General features: G+C 42.0%; 1 protein-coding gene across 1 annotated transcript in view; it reads left to right on the top strand.

Annotated features, from left to right (window-relative positions):
• LOC122540083 (ephrin type-B receptor 2-like) overlaps positions 1-23,279 on the top strand; it is a 768,846-nt gene that overhangs the window by 537,022 nt on the left and 208,545 nt on the right. The window contains exon 5 of the mRNA XM_043675394.1: positions 15,996-16,331. Within this exon, the coding sequence (XP_043531329.1) occupies positions 15,996-16,331 (336 nt within the window). The remainder of the gene's footprint in view (positions 1-15,995; positions 16,332-23,279) is intronic.

Below are 23,279 nucleotides of genomic sequence, written 5' to 3'. Positions count from 1 at the left end.
ACCTTACCTCTATCATTAAACTACTTTATCCTTTCTTTTTATCTTCCTTTATCTTTACTCACAAAAATCCTCTTCTAGAACGTATAACAGTGCAGGCCTTTTGGCCCATGATGTTGTGTCAAGCATTTATCTTAATTTAAGATCAACCTACACACCCCTAAATTTACTGCCATCCATGTGCTTGTCCAGCAGTCGCTTAAATGTCTCTGACTCTACTACCACCGCTAGCAGTACATTCCAAGCATCCACTAATCTCTGGGTAAAGAATCTACCTCTGACATCTTCCCTACACCTTCCTCCAATCACCTTAAAATTATGACCCTTCATAACGGCCATTTCTGCCCTGGGGAAAGGTCTCTGGCAATCTACTCTATCTATGCCTCTCATTGCTTTGTTCACCTCTATCAAGTCACCTCTCCTTCTCCTCCTCCTCCTCTCGTTGTGAAAAGCACTATTTCATTCAACTTGTCCTCTGAAGACATACCTTCCAATCCAGGCAGCATTCTGATAAATCTCCTCTGCACACTCTCTAAAGCATCTACATCTTTGCTATAATGAGGTGACCAGAACTGGACATAACATTTCAAGGGTGGTCTAACCATGGTTTTATAAAGCTGCAGCAAAACCCCACAGCTCTTAAACTCAATCTCCCTGTTAATGAAAGCCAAAACACCATACGTCATTTTAACAACCCTATCACCCTAAGGATGACATGGTGGCTTAGTGGTTAGCGTTGCTACCTCACAGCGCCAGGGACCCAGGTACAATTCCAACCTCGGGCAACTGTCTGTGTGGTGTTTGAAGATGCTCCCTGTGTCTGCATGGATTTCCTGTGGGTGCTTCGGTTTCCTCCCACAGTCCAAAGATGTGTAGGTTAGGTGAATTGGCCATGTTAAAATGCCCACAGTGTTCAGGGATATGTAGGTTAGGTGCATTAGTCAGGGGTAAATGTAGAGTAATGGGGAATGGGTCTGGGTTGGTTATTCTTCGGAGAGTCTGTGTGGACTTGTTGGGCCTAATGGTATGTTTCCACACTGTAGGGATTCTATGGAACTTGTGTGGCAACTTTGAGGGATCTATGTACATGGACCCAAAGATCCCACTGTTCCTCCACACTGATAAGAATCCTGTCTTTAACCCTGTCTTCAACATTCAAATTTGACCTTCCAAATGAATAACTTCACATTTATCCAGTTTGAACTCCATCTGCCACTTCTCAGCTCAGCTCTGCATCCTGTCAATATCTTGTTGTAGCTTGCAACAGCCCTCGACACTATATACAACACCACCAACCTTTGTGTCATTGGCAAACTTACTAACCCACACTTCCACTTCTTCATCCAAGTCATTTATAAAAACTACAAAGAGCAGAGGTCCAAGAACAGAACCCTGCTGGACATCACTGGTCACTGACCTCCAGGCGGAATACTTTCCATCCACTACCACTTCCTGTCTTCTTTCGGCCAGCCAGTTCTATATTCAGACAGCCAGATTTCCCTGTATCCCTTTCTTCCTAACTTTCTGATTGACCCTACCATGGGGAATCTTATTGAATGCCTTACTGAAATCCATATACACCACATCCACTGCACGACCTTCATTAACCTGTCTCGTCACATCCTCAAACAACTCAATAAGGCTGTTGAGGCATGACCTGCCCCTCACAAAGCCATGCTGACTATTTTTAATCAAACTATATTTTTCCAAATAGTCAAAAATCCTATTTCTCAGAACCCTTTTCCAGTACATTGCTTACCACAGGCATTAGACTGACTGGTCTATAATTCACATGGATTTCCTTATTCCCTTTCTTGAACAGAGGAATAACATTTGCCTCCCTTCAATCATCCGGTCCTAATCCTATGGAGAGTGAGGATGCAAAGATCATTGCCAGAGGCACAGCAATCTCATTTCTTACTTCCTGTAGTAATCTTGGATATATCTGGTCAATAGACAATAGGTGTAGGAGTAGGCCATTCTGCCCTTCGAGCCTGCACCACCATTCATTATGATCATGGCTGATCATCCTCAATCAGTATCCTGTTCCTGCCTTATTTCCATAACCCTGATTCCACTATCCTTGAGAGCTCTATCCAACTCTTTCTTAAACGAATCCAGAGACTAGGCCTCCACTGCCTCCTGGGGCAGAGCATTCCACACAGCCATCACTCTCTGGGTGAAGAAGTTTCTCCTCATCTCTGTCCTAAATGGCTTACACTTTATTTTTAAGCTGTGTCCTCTGGTTCGGGACTCACCCATCAGCGGAAACATGTTTCCTGCCTCCAGAGTGTCCAATCCTTTAATAATCTTATACGTCTCAATCAGATTCCCTCTCAGTCTTCTAAACACAAGGGTATACAAGCCCAGTCGCTCCAATCTTTCAACATAAGATAGTCCCGCCATTCCAGGAATTGACCTCATGAACCTACGCTGCACTCCCTCAATAGCCAGAATGTCTTTCCTCAAATTTGGAGACCAGAACTGCACACAATATTCCAGGTGCGGTCTCACCAGGGCCCTATACAGCTGCAGAAGAACCTCTTTGCTTCTATACTCAAACCCTCTTGTTATGAAGGCCAGCATGCTATTAGCTTTCTTCACTACCTGCTGTACCTGCATGCTTGCCTTCATTGACTGGTGTACAAGAACATCCAGATCTCTTTGTACTTCCCCTTTACCTAACTTGACTCCATTTAGGTAGTAATCTGCCTTCCTGTTCTTGCCACCAAAGTGGATAATCATATATTTATCCACATTAAACTACATCTGTCATGCATCTGTCCACTCACCTAACCTGTCCAGGTCACCCTGTAATCTCCTAACATCCTTCTCACATTTCAGCCTGCCACCCAGCTTTGTATCATCAGCAAATTTGCTAATGTTACTATTAATACCATCTTCTGTATCATTAATATATATTGTAAAAAGCTGCGGTCCTCGCACTGATTCTTGCGGTACCCCACTGGTCACCGCCTTGCCTTTCCGAAAGGGAGCCGTTTATCACTACTCTTTGTTTCCTTTCAGCCAACCAACTTTCAATCTAAGACAGTACTTTTCCCCCAATACCATGCGCCCTAATTTTGCTTACTAACCTCCTATGTGAGACTTATCAAAGGCTTTCTGAAAGTCCAGGTACACTACATCCACTGGATCTTCCTTGTCCATCTTCAGAGTTACATCCTCACAAAATTCCTGGTCTGGCCCTGGGGTCTTACCTATCTTCATCCGTCCCAGAATGTTTAGCACATCCACTTTCTTAATGTCAATCTGTTGAAGCCCATTAACCTGGTCCACAGTATTCGCAGGATCAACAAGATCCCTTTCTCTTGTAAATACTGAAGCAAAAAACCCATTTCGGACTTTCCCTACCTCTTCAGACTCCAGGCACAAGTGCCCTCCAGTATCCCTGATCAGCTCTGCCCTCTCTCTGATCATTCTCTTATTCCTCACATAAGTGTAGGCCGCCTTTGGGACTTCTATAATCCTTTGTACTAAGGCTTTTTCATGCCTCTCTTTGCTCTCCTCAGTCCATTTTTGAGTTATTTCCTAGCTACCCTATAATCCTCTAAAGCTGTGCCAGTTCCTTGCTTCCTCAACCTTAAGTAAGCTTCCTTCTTCCTCTTGACAAGAAGCTCCTCTGCTCTTGTCATCCAAGGCTCCTTCACCTTAGCATTCCTTGCCTGTCTCAGTGGGACAAAGTTATCCAGCACTCGCAGCAAGTGCTCCTTTAAACAGCCTCCATATTTCTATTGTGTGTTTTCCATAGAACAATTGTACACAGTTTATACTCCACAGCTCCTATCTAATAGCAGTATAATTCCCCCTCCCACAATTAAATACCTCCCCATACGGTCTGTTCCTATCCCTCTCCATGGCTATGGTAAAGGTGAAGCAGTTGTGGTCCATGTCACAGAAATGATCTCCCACCAAGAGATCTGATACCTGGCCTGGCCTGTTGCCAAGCACCAAATCCAATAATCCTTCTGGACACCTGACAAAATCGGCTCCATCCAGACCATCTGCACTAAGGAGGTTCCAATCAATATTGGAGAAGTTGAAGTCACCCGTAACAACAACTCTGTTACATCTGCACCTTTCCAAGATCTACTGTCCAATCTGTTCTTTCATCTCTCTGCTGCTATTGGGAAGTTTATAGAAAATACCCAATAAAGTAACTGCTCCTTTCCTGTTACTGACTTCCACCCATACTGACTCAGTGGACAAACCCTCCTCAACACCTCCTTTTCTGCAGCTGTGATTTACTGTCTAATTAACAATGTAACTACGCTTCCTCTTTTACCCCCCCCCGCCCCCCGATATTTTTAAAAGATCAAAACCCTGGAACATCCAGCTAACATTCCTTCATGTACCGGTCCCACCTTCCCTGGAAGGTAACCCAATGATCCAAATATCTGAAGCCCTCCCTCCAGCACCAGCCCTGTAGCCATGTGTTTCACTGCACTCTCTCCCTGTTCCTTGCCTCACTAACATGTGGCACCAGTAGTAATCCTGAGATTACTACTCTGCTTGTCTTGGTGTTTAGCTTCCAACCTAACTCCCTGAAATCACTTTTTAGATCCTCATCCCTTTTCTTGGCTGTGTCATCAGTGCCAATGTATACCATGACTTCTGGCTGCTCACGCTACCCCTTCAGAATCTTGTAGATTTGATCAGATACATCCCAGGCCTTGGCACCTGGGAGGCAACATACCTTCCGGGAGTCCGTTTGCAACCACAAAATCTCCTGTCTGTTCCTCTAACTATCGAGTCTCCTACCACTAGCGCTTTTCTATTCAACTCCTTCCCTTCTGATCAACAGAGCCAGGCCAGTGCCACAGACCTGGCCACTATGGCTTTCTCCTGCTAGGTCGCCCCCTGCAAACAGTATCCCAAACTCTCCAATTATTTACTTTAAATCCACCTATCTGTGGAACATTTTCTTTTATTTAATTATGCAGGCAACTATTCATTGGATGTGATAGGATGCAGAGCTTCAGTATGATCTGTTGATTATGCAACACTTGACTGTATCTATAGCATACTGCTGTTTGGCATTCTTATCAGGTTGACACTACTTTTCAGGAATGCTTTCTGCTTCTCTTGGAATGCACTCTTCATTGAACCAGGATTGATCCTCTGTCTTGATGGTCATGGTAATATGGGGATATGCCATACTGTGAGATTGCAGATTGTGTTTGAGTACATTTCTGCTGCTGCTGATGATCTACAGTGACTCACGGATACCCAGTTTTGAGTTACTAGAGTGTCTGAAAGTATCCTGCTTAGCATGGTGGTGGAATCACACATGAAAGGTAGCAACCACCTTGTGATTATTCATGTCAGTACTACTGTTGATGGATGCAGTAATAGATTGGGGAGGATAGTTTCAAATAGGTGTTTTCCTCTTGAGTTGCATTCAAGAAAGTGCAAGGTCACAGGGATGCTCTAAACACTGTGGAGCACCTACCTGTCATGCAAAACTAGATATCACAGAATTACTGTTTTTATACAGTACAGAAGAAGGTCTTTCAGCCCATTGTGCCTGCACTGGCTGAGTCATTGAACTAAGTTACTCCCCACCTCACCTGCATATTCTTCATTTTTCAGATAAAAATCCAGTTCTCTTGACAGCCTTGACATAACCTGCCTCCAGGTAAAAACAATGACTGCAGATGCTGCAAACCAGATTCTGGATCAGTGGTGCTGGAAGAGCACAGCAATTCAGGCAGCATCCGAGGACAGGCAAAATCGACGTTTCGGGCAAAAGCCCTTCATCAGGAATAAAAGCTTTTATTCCTGATGAAGGGCTTTTGCCCGAAACGTCGATTTTGCCTGTCCTCGGATGCTGCCTGAATTGCTGTGCTCTTCCAGCACCACTGATCCATAACCTGCCTCCACCATATTGTCAGGCCATGCATTCCAGACCCAAACCATTCACCGAGATGTTTATCTTCCTTTCACCATAGCTACTTTTGCCGGTTGACTTAAATCTTCTCAATTCTTTCACCAATGGAAGTTGCTCCCTATCGATTCTGTCCAGACCACTGCTAATTTTGAATACTTCTATAAAATCTCCTACAAGCATTAAACTAATTACAGCTGACTGATAGTACAGAACAGGGAGATCTACAATTGACTTGATTTTCAGTCCAGGAGCTTCAAGACAGGTGCTGTGGAAAAGAAGCCCACTAAATACTGACTGGATCAATTTTACAAAAGCGTTGACCACCTGTGCAGAGGTGGTCAATTCATGTTACAAGAGAAAATCAACTGTCCACTGAAGCTGCTAAGCGATAGCCTCCTCCTTCTTCAATGACAAGGTCAGGTATGACAGATAACACTAAAACCCTTCGACTGGGGCCAAACAGGGATGTGTTCTAGTGCTGAAGCTCTTTGGCATATCCTTCTCACTGTCGTTGATACATGCCATCTAGAGGGTGTCTCAATGCATACCAGAACTGATGGAAGCTGTCTAGACTTATTCACCCGTGTTCCAAGAGAAAATCCTCATCAGACAGCTTCTCAGTGCTGATGATGCTGCACTGAGAAAAAGCTGTTGCAGAGTTTGACCTAAAGAATTATATTGCTGTTGCTCTCTCCATAAATGCTGCCTTTTCCATTGAATTTCTATTTTGCATTCCATGCTCCTCACTATTTTTCTTTTATGAAATAGAGGAAACAGATCAGTGAATTACACACCACCTCATTCCACTGACTTCTTCCACAGCAAGCTTTGCACAAATGGCATGGAGCTCCAGCATCACATCAAGCGATTCTTAATATAGAGTTAATCTTTGTGGTACAGGACAGTGTGAGACAGCAAACTGCCAAAGATGTGAGGACTGAAAAGTTGCAATCAATCAGGCAGTTGTAGTTGAGACAAGTCCACTTGTTAATGTTTGTATGCAAAATTAGTGGGACTCAGGTTAAGATGCAAAATTGGGATTGATCCCATTTTTATCCCAATGTAGATTGAGACAACCAACGTTACTTGTTGAAAACACAGATTAGAGGTTAATTGTACACAAAACTGTCATAAGAACATAGAAAAATATAAGCAGGAGTTCCGATCAAGTCTGCTCTACTGTTCAATAAGATCAAAGCTAACTCTAATTTTCTGCCAGCCCTGTAGTCATTGACTCCCTTATAGATCACAAATGCAGCACTGAATACATTCAGTGACCTAGCCTGCTTCTGATGTACAGGATTCTAAAAATGTATGACACAAGAGAAGAAATTCCTCATCTCTTACTCGGGATTCCTTAATTTCAATCTGTTCTCTGCAGTTTTAGACAGCCACATGAGATGAAGCATTCTCTCAGCAGCCAACCTATTAAGTGCACCTCAGAATCTTATTAGTTTCAATCAGGTTATCTCACTAGCCTAAACTGCACTGGGCAATCTGCTCAAACTTTCCATTTAAGGTGGCCCCTTCATCACAAATCAACCATCTCTGAACAACATCTAATGCAAGTATATCCTCTTTAGGTTGGGAGACCAAAGCTATTCACAGTACCATTGTTGTGGTTTGAGCAAGATCCTCAACAGTTAAGTCCTCAATGATTTTCCATGTTACAGTGGACAAAATTTCACAAAAAGTGCAGCTTTGTTTGTGTGATCAGGATGATGTATTGACTACGACCAAAGATGAAGAGAATCTTCACATTATGGATGAAATGCTAAAGAGACTGAATGATCCCAATGTGAAGTTGGAAAGGTATAGGCCACATGTATTGTATCTTATCCTGAAAATCATTTAGAGAGGACTACAATGTAGAAAGAATATATAGAAGCTACGCTCCATCATCTAAACCCAAACATGTCAAAGTGGGTGGCACAGTGCTTCAGTGGTTAGCATTTATGCCTCACAGCACCAGGGTCCCAGGTACAATTCTAGCCTCGGGCGGCTGTCTGTGTGGAGTTTGCACATTCTCCCCGTGTCTGCGTGGGTTTCTTCCGGGTGCTCCAGTTTCCACCCACAGTCCAAAGATGTGCAGGTCAGTGAATTGGCCATGCTAAATTACCCATAGTGCTAGGTGCATTAGTCAGAGGGAAATGGGTCTGGGTGGGTTACTCTTCGGAAGGTCAGTATGAACTGGTTGGGCCGAAGGGCCTGTTTCCACACTGTAGAGAATACAATCTAATCTAAATCCTGATATGGCCTTAAGTGGCACAGCTGCCTCACTTAGGAAAAGGGGCAGTACAAAAAGATCTGGGTGATCTTGTACACCAGTCAATGAAGGCAGGCACGCAGGTACAGCAGGTAGTGAAGAAAGCTAATAGCATGTTGGCCTTCATAACAAGAGGGTTTGAGTATAGAAGCAAAGAGGTTCTTCTGCAGCTGTACTGGGGGCTGGTGAGACCGCACCTGGAATATTGTGTGCAGTTCTGGTCTCCAAATTTGAGGAAAGACATTCTGGCTATTGAGGGAGTGCAGCATAGGTTCACGAGGTCAGTTCCTGGAATGGTGGGACTATCTTATGTGGCTGTGTGGAATGCTCTGTCCCAGAGGGCAGTGGAGGCCCAGTCTCTGGGTTCATTTAAGAAAGAGTTGGGTAGAGCTCTCAAGGATAGTGGAATCAAGGGTTATGGAGATAAGGCAGGAACAGGATACTGATTAAGGATGATCAGCCATGATCATATTGAATGGTGGTGCAGGCTCGTAAGGCAGAATGGCCTACTCCTGCACCTATTGTCTATTGTCTCACAGCATCAGGGACCCGGATTCAATTCCCGTCTCGGGCAACTGTCTGTGTGGAGTTTGCACGTTCTCCCTGTGTCTGCGTGGGTTTCCTCCAGGTACTCCAGTTTCCTCCCACAGTCCAAAGATGTGCAGGTTAGGTGAATTGGCCATGCTAAATTGCCTGTAGTGCATTAGTCAGGGGTGAATGTAGGGGAATGGGTCTGGGTAGGTTGCTCTTTGGACGGTCGGTGTGGACTTGTTGGGCCGAAGGGCCTGTTTCCGCACTGTAGGGAATCTAATCATAAGACATAGGATCAGAAATTAGGCCATTTGGCCCATCATGTCTGCTCTGCCATTTAATTGTCGCTGATAGATTTTTCAACCTCATTTTACTGCTTTCTCTGGCAATTAAGAACTTAGCTATCTCTGTTTTAAATATACTCAATGGCCTGGCCTCCACAGCCTTCTGTGCTAATGAATTCCACAAATTCACTATTCTAGCTAAAGAAGTTTCTCCTTTATCTCCATTCTAAAGGATGTATCCTAGGGTCCTCATCTGGAATTGTCTGAAATGGCAGAGAATGATCCTTTGAATGTGGAGTCTGATGGGATGAAAAGTGAGGACAAGGGGAAGCTGAATCACTCTGTTGTGAGCGTTGGGAAGGGGAAAGGGCAAAAGCACAGGTGATAGGTCAGATGTGGTTGAGGGCTCTGTCAACTCCAGTGGGTGGTAAGTAGTCATGACATTCTGCCATCATATCCTCTTGCCCTACTCCTCCCCCTGCTTCCTTCCCGAATATCCCCCCCCACCCCCCCATCCCAGTGAGAATGTCTGTCCGTTCTAGTCTGGCAGTTAGACACACCATTGTTCTGCCATTTTCACATTACAATCACTTAATCGGAATTATCAACATCCTTTCTCCTCCAGCACCTACTACCTCCACATGTCCTGCTCCCCCCTCAAACTATAGCATAAATGCTGTCCCTTCCACTCTTCACTTCAGCTTTGATGAATTCATCTGCACTCAAAATGTTAGCTTGCTCTCTTTGCATGGATGCTGTCTGACCCACTGTGATCTCTGTATCTGTACAGTACAGATTCCAGCATCTGCAGTAATTTGTTCCAAGGAATTATTCTTTGATTTGAATCACAAAACAAATGTGCCACAGAGCTTCAAGTGCATCCTCTGGCAACTGTCTGTGTGGAGTTCGCACATTCTCCCCATCTCTGGGTGTTCTGGTTTCCTCCCCCAATTCAAAGATGGACAGATTACGTGGGTTTGGCACGCTAAATTGCCCACAGTGTCTTGGGATGTGTATGTTAGATGCATTTGCCATGGAAAATGCTGGACTATAGGGTCAGCGTCTGGGTGTAATGCTCTTCAGAGGATCAGTGTGGACTTGAATAGCCAAATGGCCTCTTTTCATGCTATGTTTCTAAACAAAGCATGACAGCAGAGTGTTATAACACAGGGACAGCAAGCAAACATCAAATAAGCCTCACTTTTGCTGGATTTGCAACACAGTGAAATTAAAATATTCAGTGACCCTCATAATTACTGAACTGTTCCTAACTAGCCTTTAACAATAACAAAGCTTGGGCACCAAGTTTATAATTTTTAAGTCAGCAATTTATTCTTAATATTCTCACATTAGCAGGATAAAGTTAAGCAATAGGTAATCTAATTAATATCTATCATTTAACCCTATTTCTTTTTGAGTAAAACCACTCCTACCAGCACCACCAAAACAACTCTCTGTTCAGACAGATAGAGACAGTTACGGCAGAAATTAAAAAGATAGAAGACTTTCATTTCCCTAGTTCAGTTAAACAGTTTTAAGTGATGGGTGTTGAGCCTTCATACATTCTTTGGATCATGAGTTGTTCACAAGCACATATTGTATTTATGGAGCAAAGCAGGTCCCTTCAAAATGGATCAAGAAGATAGTCTAAACGGTAATGTCTTCTTATTGTAAAGGTAAATGTAAGATGCTGTGCTTTAGATGCAAAAAATTGGTCAAACAACCTTGGCAAAAGGTAAATTAAGAATGTTCCACATTCAACTCCAGCAGCCAGCGGGAAAGCATCAAGAGAAGTCTGAAAGTGTTTATCCAGCTTCTCTTCAGAGCTAAAATGCTGTATGTGCTGCAGCAACAGACCCGGAAACAACTGCTACTAAAAAGCTAAGAAACTAAGGTTTTTGGTTTTGTGAGAGCTTTAACACACCCATTCAGGCTCTTTCTATTGCTCCAACTTTTTAAAAGAAATTTCCAAGATCTCTCAAGATGTTTACTTTGAGTTTTCAATAGACGTCTCAGTGCTTCTGTCTTAAAACCTTTCTTTTAAAACAAAAGAACAAAGTAGACCTCCTCAAGCTATAGTATCATCACCATCGCCCCTTAGAAAATGAGCTATCAATATTCAAAGATGGCTTTATTTTTAAAAACCTTCAATCTTACACTATTTGTAAACAGTGTCAGTAGACTCCCAAACATATTAGCATCAGACAGTACAAAAGTCTTTGCGCAACCAAAAATATATTACTATCTTTACTATGCCTACTTGCCTAATGTAGGCCCATGGCCTTGAATGTTATGACACTTCAATTGCTCATCCAAGTACTTTTTTAAGGTTGTGAGATTTCCTTCCTCAACTACCCTCCCAGGCAGTGATTCCAGACCCCCACCAGCTTTGTGAAAATGTTTTTCCTAAAATGCCCTCTAAACCTCCTGCCTTTCACTTTGAAATTATGCCCCCTTGTTATTGACTACTTCAACTAAGGGGAATTGAAGCTGCTTTCTATTTACTCTGTCCATGTTCCTTATAATCTTATACATCTCTATCAAATCCCCCTTTGACCTTCTATGCTCCATAAAAAGCAACTTGAGAGCTTCTCTTCAGAGCTAAAATGCTGTATCCCAGGTAACATCCCTGGTGAATCTTCTTTGCACCGCCTCTAGTGCAATCATATTCTTTCTATGGAGTGATTACCAGAATGCACACAGTACTCCAGCTGTGGCCTAACCAAGTTCTACACTACTGCAATATGACCTCCCTTGCTCTTATAATCTATGCCATGACTGATAAGGGAAAGTGTCCCAATTGCCTTTCTTGACTACCCTATTAATTTGTGCTGTTACCTTCAGAGATCTTCAGACAACACCCGTTCCTGGTGTCTTACCATTCATTGAGTACTCCCCTCATCTTGTTCCTTCTTCCAAAGTGAATACTTCACATTTATCAGAGTTAAATTCCATCTGATTTTCCCATCTGATCAATCCTTCTGTAAGCCAAGACCTTCTTCCTCACTGTCAACCACTTAATTAATCCTTGTGTAGTCCACAAACCTGCTTATCAGACCTCTCTCATTCATACCTATATTATTTATGAATAACACAAACAGTAAGGGGCCCAGCACTGATCCTTGTGGTACACCACTGCAGCCCGGCTCCAGTCTGTCAAATTATTTTGGATCCAATTTGCTACGTTACGCTGGATCCCACAAGCTTTTACCTTTATCTTATGTGAGACCTTGTCAAACACTAAAGATTTCGCTGTTAACTTTTTTATAATAAATTAGGATTCTATTCTCAGAACATTCAACAATTTTTTAACTGCTTACAAAAGCTAGAGAGAGTAAAACACAGAGCAGCCAATCCTGAAGCCTCCAAAACAACACTGCACTGGCCAGAACCACTTCTCCCTTTTTTCCCTTCTTAATCAATGTTATTTATGTTGGCTGGTAAGCACCAGTCCTTCCTCAATTGGCCAACTCAACGTACAAATAGCTGCCTGGCCTGAGCACTGCAGCACTCAATGCCAATTCCTTTACAATGTTCTTTAGATTGATAAATAAGTGGTAAATCTTCCAGGCCATTTTCCAAAAGCAAACATCTGTGTTGTTTTCTTCTCTTTGAAAAAACAGTTGTTCAAAGTTAAACTAACCCCAACATCAACTCTCAGTTCAACCAACAAGAAGAAGAAAAAGAAAATAAAATAATGATATTCTCAACAAGAGACTGACAGGATATTTTGAATGGTTTTTAATGCATTATGTTGCTTTGTCCAACCAAAAGCGTGTTGTAAAGATGGACAACATTTATGCAGTAGAGGTTAATGTTGCCTTTGTAGGACAAACCTTATGAGGAATCACTGCATTATAAATATATTTACATTACAATACATCATCTAATAATGACATTTTAGCTGTCAGAATATTTTATATATAATTCAAAATGTTTCCGAGTCCTAACAGCCTTCCTTTAATAATTTTCCAAGGAAGTTTTTCTGAAATGGCTTCCAAAACTCACATGTACACATGAAAATTACATGCTGGAAAAAATACAATTTTCCTGTGGTCCTCCCCAAATGGGGAAAAGGGATGTGTGTAGTTTTTTTCAAGCTGCAGTATAATAGGTAGTTAGAAAGACAAGGAAAAATTATTTCTCCAGTAAAAGAACAACTAATGACCTGCTTTTGCATTTCCTCTGCACTTGATTTTAATCCACAGAAGCTGATGGGGGAAGAGCTCAAAGGAATTTTGACTGTGCCATTCTCTCAATGCTGAAGCCTTGAGGATGACAATTGGCATTTTTTTCTTGAATCAGTACCCTCTGCAACATATTTTAGTTTGCAGAGTTCCTTGCTCAGCTCTCTAGCTTTCGAATTACATTGTTTCCTCATACACCAAGTCTTAGTACAGATGTCAGTTGTGGAAAATACTGGAGTCTGTTCTGAAGGAAGTGATAACAGCATATTTGCAAAACATAAATAGGGTTTGGCGAAGCCAACATGGGTTTATGAAAGACAATTCATGCTTAATGAATCTACTGGAATTTTTTGAGTATATAAGTAGCAGAATAGATAACTGAGAGCCAGTGAATATTATTTGAAATGAAGGCTTTTGATACAATCTCTCATAAGAGATTATTGCGCAAAGTTGAAGCATATGGGTGGGAATAATTGTTAGCTTGGATTGAGAATTGGTGGAGAGACAGGAAAAAGAGTGGGAAGAAATGGATCTTTTTTAAGTGGCAGACAGTGACTAGTGAGGTGCCACAAGCATCAATGCTTGGGCCTCAGCTATTCACACCATATACAACTGACCTGGATCAGGGAACCAAATGCAACATTTTCAAATTTGTGAATGACACAAAACTGGGCAGGGATGACTGTTATAAAGTTGAGTAAGTGGGCAAACACATGGCAGATACAGTTCAATATAGCTAAATATGAAGCTACAGACTTGGGTGTGAAAAACAGAAAGACTGTATTATTTAAATGGTGATTATATTGGGAGTTGTGAATGTACAAAGGGATCTAGGTGTCCTGTACACCAAAGTAGACAGGCAAATATAGCGAGCAGTTAGGAAGGCCGATGGTATATTGACCTACATTAGGAGTGGGTTTGAGAGCAGAAGTAGGGACATCTTACTGCAGTTATACAGGGCTTTGTTGAGAGCACATCTGGAGTATTGTGTACAGGTTTGGTCCTCCGACCTAAGAGAGAATATGCATGTCTTAGAAGGAGTGCAGCAGAGACTCACTACACTGATACCAGGGATGGCAGGACAGTCTTGAGTTATTTAGGTCTACAACAATAGAAAGGGTCCTTCAAGTCTGCTGTAGTCAAAAACAAACACCGACCTATTCTCATCCCATTTTCCAGCACCTAGTCTTATATGTTTTGGCATTGCAGTTGCACACCTAAAAACTTCTTAAATGTTGAGGGTTTCTGCCTCTACCATCCTTACAAGCAATGAGTAGCAGAAGTTCATCACCGTCTAGGTAAAAAAAAAATCCCCTCGTCCCCTCAAAATCTTCTGCCTCTTACCATAAAAAGGACAAGAGATTGGTTTAACTATTCACTAGAGTTAAGAAGGATGAGAGAGGTCTGATTGAAACATTTAAAATTCCAACAGGGTTGGAGAGACTGACATGCAAAGGATTATGTTTTCCTGGTTGGAGAGTCTAGAACAAAGGATAGTCTGGATATTTAAGAATGAGATGAGGAAACATTTCTTCACTCAAAGGATAGTGAATCTGAAGGCCAAGTCACTGAATGTATTAAACATTGGTTAAATCACAGGTGGAATGCTGTATGTAGTTCTGCTCTCTGTCAGAAGGATGTGATTGGACAGGAGAGGATTATGGAGGAGATTCACCAGGATGTTGCCTGGGATGGAGAGTTTCAGTTACAATGAGAGACTGAATAGGCTGAACTTGTTCTCCTTGGAGCAGAGGAGGCTGATTGGGGTCTGATTGACATATAGAAAATTGAAATGTATAGAGTAAATCACGAGGATCTCTTCCCCATGGCAGAAGTATCTAACACTGGTGGGTACAAGTTTATGTGAGGAGCAAGCAGTTTAAATGAGATCTGAGAAAAAATAAATCACTGGTAGAAATATAGAACGTGCTGCCTGAGAGTGTGTTGGGGACAGATATTGTTGTAACATTTGCTCTTCCATCTGAATGAGTAGATAAAGTGCCAGGGCATAGTACTCCATGGACCATATACAAATAAATGGAATTAGTGTAGTTTGGTATTTGTTGTTTGGTATAGACATGGTGGGCCAAAGGGCCAATTTCTGTGCCGAATGACTCCATGACATGTTAATTTTTTTAAGTATTCAAGACATCAAGGAATATGGGAAGAAAATAGGAATATGGCATTTAAATAGAGGCTATGATCATATTGAATTCTGGAGTAGACTTGAAGGGCCAAATGGCCCATATCCTGTTCCCAGTTTCTATGTCTATAATTCTGTCTTCATCACAGACGCCACCCACCCAACTATTGTTTGTAACTTGAGTGCTTTCACGCTATAATGTCAGTACTCTCACCATCCAGAGTCAAGAGGCAACTGGAAATATTTTGGAGAACCATAGAGCATAGAAACAAGCCCTTTGGATTACCATTTCTATGCTGATCAACAAACACCAAACTGCCCGAATCCCATTTATCTGCACTTAGTCCATTGCCTACTATGACATGGCTTTTTAAGTATTCATCCACCACCCTCTGGGTGAAAAACTTCTGTGATATAAACATAGTGAAAGGATTCTCTGCCACTTCAACGTTTTTAAACCAATAGACAGATCACTTTACAGTCTCCATGCTTTACTCTAAACAAAGCTGCTGCACCAACCAGAAATTGCAATTCTAACAGGTTGAAGCTCATGTTAAGTAATTTGTTGAGACATTTTTCTCATTAACTTTCATAGTCAACTCCTTGTAAAATTTTCAGTATTGGTTATAAATTGTCATCTTATTAGTTCTAATGCTTTGAACTTTTTTTTTTAACCAAGCGACACCCTCAGCCCCATTGGGAGTTATCTCCAGTGTGAATGAAACATCCCTGAACTTGGAATGGTCTGCTCCTCGTGAGACAGGTGGCCGGGAGGATGTGGTTTACAATGTGATCTGTAAGAGTTGCAATGCAGGCCGCAGCACCTGCACTCGATGTGGAGACAATGTGCAGTTTGTGCCACGTCAGTTGGGTTTGACTGAGCCTCACGTTTACATCAGCGATCTGCTTGCCCACACACAGTATACCTTCGAGATCCAGGCTGTGAATGGAGTGTCAGATCAGAGTCCTCATCCACCTCAATTTGCAGCTGTCAATATTACCACCAATCAAGCTGGTAGGAAATGCATATTTTTGATTTGTGTGCAAGAGTGTGATGAAGATGTCTGGCAATGTAACTTATTGTATGATGAAACAAAATAATTATAAAGACCACTGATATTTCTGGTCCTGATTTGCAACTTCCTGAAACTCTTGAACAATTTTTAGTCTGCACTGCTGTTGATTCAATTTGTTTTAGTGACCCCATCAATCTTCTGATGCAGCTGTTGTCCCCCTGTGATATCGTTCTCAAATCCATTGCTTTGTTGTTTATTGAGCAGGTGGGGCTGTCCTTCTGTATCGTGAAGGAACAGTAAATCCCTGAATTACAATGATGGCATTGGAGATTCGGAAAATACACTGTTGCCTCAATAGACATTTTCCACTGATATGTTCTCTTCTGAAATTCTTTCAGAATGCCAAATTGTTTCAAGATAGCTCATCAATTTATTGTTTTTGTGTTTTCTTTAGAAATATGAGTCATACTGCATCTGTCACAATTTATGTAATGCATTGCTGCACAAGGTGATGTAATTATAAAGGAGCCTGAGTTTCAAGGCATTGACATAACAGCAATTTGGTAGCATAGAGCTTGAGTATTGAAAAGAAATTATATTTTGTGGAAGCTTTTCATCTTACATTCATCAGGACAATTTGAAGGATATCAATTTGAAAGGCAAAGCCAACATTTACCATGTGAGTGTGTTGATTGGTTGGCAATAGGTGTTACAATTGCGACTGCACCCATTAATGCTGACAGATAGTTAATTTCCAAGCTATATCTAAATTTTAAAATGAGCAGATTGACTTAAATTTACCAGCAAATGATTATTACCTAATTTGTTGAGTTAAAAGAGGCACAATGTGTGTACGTTTCCATTTTGCCTGCCCTGCACCCATATATCATGTCAATGATACATTGATATTCAGTACCAGTGCACCACACTTCATGCCTGACTGCCAGTCCAAAATTGGTTGTCAATGTAATTCTGCACATTCAACAACTGCAATCACAAACACACTGAAATGTCTAAAAATTACCATCTATAGTTGAAAACAGAAAATGGCAATTGCCTTTAGGCTGTTGTTCAGACCAGTTATAATGATTAATGGTGATTTACACTTCAGCAGTCACATGCTTTGCCAAACCTGCTGAACCTTGTCATGTTTAAATTTGTTCAAAAACTCATTGTTGACTGAAATTACTTGTAAATATATAACATTTAAAACAGACAAGAGGGTCAATTTTTTCACAGAGGGTGGTGCGTGTATGGAAGTGATAGAAACAGGTAAAATTCCAACATTTAAAAGACATTTAGACAGCTGAAAGAACAGGAAAGGTTTAGAGGGATTATAGATCAAACACAAGCAAATAGAAGTAGTCAAGTTTGGGATACCTGGTCAGCATGGACGAGTTGAACCGAAGAGTCTTTTTCTGTGCTGTATGGTTTTTCTTTAATAGATGAGATTCCCTACAGTGTGGAAACAGGCCCTTCAGCCCAACCAGTCCACACCGACCCTCCGAAGAGTAACCCACCCAGACCCATTTCCATCTGACCAATGCACCTAACACTACGGGCAATTCAGTATGGCAATTCACCTGACCTGCCCATCTTTGTGACTGTGGGAGGAATCCAGAGCACCCGGAGGAAACCCACGCAGACAGTGGGAGAATGTGCAAACTCCACACAGACAGTCACCCGAGGTTGGAAATCGAACCTGGGACCCTGGTGCTGTGAGACAGTAGCGCTTACCACTGAGCCACCACTGTGCCGTCCGCATGGTTCTATGACTCTGTAGCTACAGTGAGGATCAATAAAGACTTGTCACGTCAAATAGGGCTGCACTATTCCTATGTGAGATTCTGATGATAGTTATTTGGATTGCTTTGTACATTTCTGATCAATTAGTCACAAGCATACCATTACCCTGACAGACGACAGAGTCAAATAACAAAGATGATTCTAGATGTTAGACAATTCATTGACAATCACCCCTAATGCATATAATTGTACATCTCGGAAATTCTGTGTCAGTGGTCATGGGTTCTCTAGGTCATTGCTGATGAATCCAACCTCTAGATCCTCATCTCTGAACATGCATTTGGCAAGTGTTTCCGCAACGCAGAAGTGATCCTTCGGAATTGAGATTTTTGGCATTCTTTTCTCCAATTCATTTTCTATAATTCCTCTGGCCAATAGATGTCCTTAAATCATTGTGTCCTTTCAAATGGAATTTTTATCCACATTAGTTTCTTCTGCATGTGAGTCTCCTATGCATTGACATCTGAGATGCATTTCTTGAGCGAAGTCTTCAGGGAGTTTCTGAAATGCTTCGATTCTTCTCCTCTCATCTGAATGCCTTCCTTAAGTTGAGTGAAGATGATTTGCTTCAGTGGTTGGAGATCAGTTATTCTAAGCACATAGCTGGCCAAGCGGAATTGGTTTTGGATGGTCATAGTCTCAATGCTGACGCTATAAACCACCAAGGATGCTGATGTTAGTACACCTGTCCTCCCAGCTGATGATGAGACTCCATCTCAAACTAGTGTTAATGGTACTTATCAATTGTCGAGAGATGGCATCTATATGTAGTCCATGTTTCAGAGCCAAATGGGCAAGTTGAAGTGATGTCTAGTTATACACTATGATCTCTGTATCGGCATGGATGTCATGATTTTTTAAAAACTCTCATCTTTAGGCGGAAGTCGCGGATTGGATGCAATGTTGTATCTCCTCGTAGATGTCAGCCTTAGATGGAGAGGCAGTTTCCCCAGTAAGAGAAATATTCCATGCCTGGGAGGAATTCACCATTATTCTTAATGAACGAGCGACCAGAACAGTACCTTGGATGGGTTAGTAAAGGACTTGTCTTCTTGAGTTTGAGGCTAAGACTGATTCTGTGATATGCTTCTGCGAAGGCATTTGATAAGGTTCCCCATGGTGAGACGAGATGGTTCAGATGAGGCGATGGAGTTACAGATTAGCTAGGAAGGATTTAAAGAGAGTTAAGAAGAGCAAGGAGGGGACATGAGCAGTCTTTAGCAGGTAGAATGAAGGAGAACTCTAAAGCTTTCTATAGATATGTGATAAATAAAAGGATGACTTGGGTAGGAATAGGGCCAGTCAAAGACAGAAGTGGGAAGTTGTGGTGTGGACCCTGTGGAGATCGAAGAGGTGCTAAACAAACATTTCTCAACTGTTTTCACTCAGGAAAAGGAGAATTTCGTAGAGGAAAAGACTGAGATGTGGACTATTAGACGTGAAAGGATTGAGGTTAGTAATGAGGAGGTGTTATCAATTCTAGAAGGAGTGAAAGTAGACAAGTCCCCTCGGCTGGATGGAATTTTTCTGAGAATTCTCTGGGAAGCTAGGAAAGTGATGGCCAAGCCTTTGGCTTTGATATTTGAGTCATCATTGTCTACAGGTTTAGTACCAGAGGACTGGAGGGTTGCAAATGTTGTGCCCTTATTCAAGAAGAGCAGTAGAAATAACCCAGGTATTTATAGACCAGTGAGCCTTACATCTGTTGTAGTAAATGTTTTGGAAAGGATTATAAAAGATAGGATTTATAATCATCTAGCAAGCAATAATTTGATTGGAAATAGTCAACATGGATTTGTCAAGGGCAGGTCATGTCTCACAAACCTCATTAAGTGTTTTGAGAAGGTGACCAAGCATGTGGATGAGGGTAGGGCAGTTGATGTGGTATACATGGACTTCAATAAAGCCTTTGATAAGGTTCCACATGGTAGGCTATTGGACGAAATGAAGAGGGATTGAAGGTGATTTAGCAGTTTGGATTAGAAACTGACTTTCTGTAAGAAGGTGACGAGTGGTGGTTGATGGAAAATATTCAGCCTGGAGTCCAGGTGTGCCACAAGGATCTGTTTTTATAAACAACTTGGACGCAGGCAAAAGTGGATAGGTTAGTAATTATGTGATGACACTAAAGTTGGTGGAGTGATTGTCAGTGTGGAAGAATGTTGCAGGTTGCAGGGAAACTCAGATAAACTGCAGAACTGGGCTGAAAGGTGACAAATAGAGTTCAATGCAAATAAATGTGAGGTGATTCACTATGGGAAGAATGACAGGAAGGCAGAATACTGGGTCAATGGAAAGATTCTTGCTAGTGGATGTGCAGAGGGATCTTTGTGTCCATGTACATAAATCCCTGAAAGTTGCCACCCAGGTTGATAGTGCTGTTAAGAAGGCACAGTGTGTTAGGTTTTATTGGTAGAGATTGAGTTCTGGAGCCGTAATGTCATGCTGCAACTGTACAAAATGCTAGTGTGGCCTCACTTGGAGTATTGTGTGCAGGTCTGGTTGCCCCATTACATGAAGGATGTGGAAGCATTGGAAAAGATGTTTCCTGGTCTGAAGCAAAGGTTTTATGAGGAAAGGCTGAGGGAGCTGGGTCTGTTCTCATTGGAGAGAAGAAGGTTGGGTAACAGTCCTTGGGTAAGCATATGGATTATGATAGGATAGTGTAGGGTGATGGGCTTGGATTAGTTCACTGGTCGACGCTACATCGAGGGCCGAAGCGCCTGTTCTGCACTGTATTGTTCTATGTTCTATGAAAGAATCATCTGTCAGAAGAAGATAGTGATTTTGTTTGGCTGAGAAATGAACTTGAAAGAGCAAGCAAAGTTGTGGTGCTATCATTACCTGGAAAAGTACTATTTCATCAACTTCCGTTTAGTGGGGAATGATAGAATATTCGACAGTAGCTTTTCAGAAGAAAGTTGAGGTTGAGAAGTTTACCGTCCCTTTTATAGGCAATGTCCACAACACTGGGAAGCTTATTCTTGACAAGCTAAAGAATCAATATTTTTCTTAATTCATTCATGAGACGAGGCTGTTGCTGGCCAAGCAGCATTCATTGCCCATCTCTGATTACCCAGAGGGAAGTTAACAGTCAACCTCATTGCTATGGGTCTGGAATCACATGTAGGCCAGACCAGGTAAGGATGGCATTTTCCTTACCTAAAGGACATTAGTGAGCCAAATGAGGTTCTCCTGATAATCAATTCATGGATTCCACATATTTATTCCACATATTCAAACCCTGGTCCCTAAAGCATTATTTGAGTCCAACTATCGCCTCCATGTGTGTACCCTATCTTAGCCCTAATCCCTAATCTTACCAATATCCATGTCCTTCTCGGTGAATACTAATGCAAAATACTCACTAAGTTCCTCATTCCTTCCTTGGGCACCACATGTAAATTCCCTCCTTTGTCCTTGCATGAACCTACCTTTTTCCTCACTACTCCGTTAATCCTAAAATGAGTATAAAATGCCTTGTGCTTCCACTTCCGCTTAATCCTATTTGCCAAGGACATTTTATGGCCTCTTTTGGCCCTCTTTGTTTAAGTTCTTTCCTGATTCCTTTATATTCCTCAAGGGCTTTGTCTGATTTCAGTTTCCTAAACTTTACAAATGCTCCCATTTTCTTTTTGTCTAAACTTTCAATGTCTTTTGTCATCCAGGTGCCCCAGTTTCCAGTTTCCTCCCCCAATCTAAAGATGTGCAGGGGCAGCATGGTTAATCAGTGGTTAGCACTGCTGCCTCACAACACCTGGCTTTGATTCCACCCTCTGGTGACTGTCTGTCTGCAGTTTGCACATTCTCCCCTTGTCTGTATGGGTTTTCTCCAGTGATTTGGTTTCCTCCCACAGTCTAAAGGTGTGCAAGTTAGGTAGGTTAGCCATGGGGAATACTGAGTTACAGGGATAGGGTAAAGAGGTGGGTCTGGGTGAGATGCTGTTTGGAGGGTCAGTGTGGACTTGATGTGCCAAATGGCCTGCTTCCACACTGTTGGGATTCTACGATTCTAAATCTTGCCATCCTTAACTTTCATCCTCACAGGAGCATGCAGATCTTTAACAATGATCAACTGGCCTTTAAAAGACTCCCACACATCAGACTTGGATTTATCCTCAAACAACTGTTGCCAAAAGCCTTTTCCCAATTTAGCACTTTCACCTGAAGACCATTCTTATCCTTACCCATAACTGTTTTAAATTTTATGGAATTTAATAGCCAGGTTCATTCCTTTAAAGAAAGGTCTAGTACGGCTTCTTTCCTATTTAGAATATGTACATGTTGTTGCAAGAATCCTTCCTGAATGCATCTGGCAAATTCTACCCCATCTAAGCCCTCCTGGCATTAAGGGAATCCCAGTCAACGATAGAGTTAAAAGCACCGACTACAACAATCCTGTTACTTTTCTATCTTTCCATGATCTGCCTTGTTGTGGAAATTAAATCGACTTGACTCAATAATTAGCAAGAGCAAAGCAAGGGTCTTTCTTAAAAATCTTGCAAGATTGACTCATTACACCAAACCAAATGCCTTAATGCAATGAGTACCGAAAAATTACATAGACACCTGCCTTATAGCGTTCCTTATCACACTCTCAAGGGCAGAGACTGGGGAAACTCAAGTTGTTATCCTCTCATCCCCTGGTCCTAGACATAACAGTTATTCAGCTTTCGCTGAGTTCGACGATCGCAAGGTGGAATTGAATGCTTACGGACTTCAAACAGAGATAAGCTAACTGCAAACCTTCATCAAAGCATCATTAACAAAGCTCAGCACAGCATTGATTTAAACAAAGCATTCTCTTTAAATTTCACAGTAAATGGATAATTAATTTCACAGTAAATGGATAATTTTCCATTACAGGGAGAAAGTGAGGACTGCAGATGCTGGAGACCAGAGTTGAAAAGTGTGGTGCTGGCAAAACACAGCAGCCAGGCAGCATCCAAGGAAGAGCGCCTCATTTTCCTCCAAGGAATCCTCCAACCACACAGGATGAATGTAGATTTCTCCAGCTTCCTCATTTCCCCTCCCCCCACCTTATCTCAGTCTCAACCCCCGGATTCAGCACCGCCCTCTTGACCTGCAATCTTCTTCCCGACCTCTCCACCCCACCCCCTCTCCGGCCTATCACCCTCACC

This window comes from Chiloscyllium plagiosum, chromosome 34, assembly GCF_004010195.1.
Source record: "Chiloscyllium plagiosum isolate BGI_BamShark_2017 chromosome 34, ASM401019v2, whole genome shotgun sequence".
Lineage (NCBI taxonomy): Eukaryota > Metazoa > Chordata > Chondrichthyes > Orectolobiformes > Hemiscylliidae > Chiloscyllium > Chiloscyllium plagiosum.
Note: the sequence above shows the minus strand (reverse complement) of the source record. Positions and strands in the feature narration are given on the sequence as shown.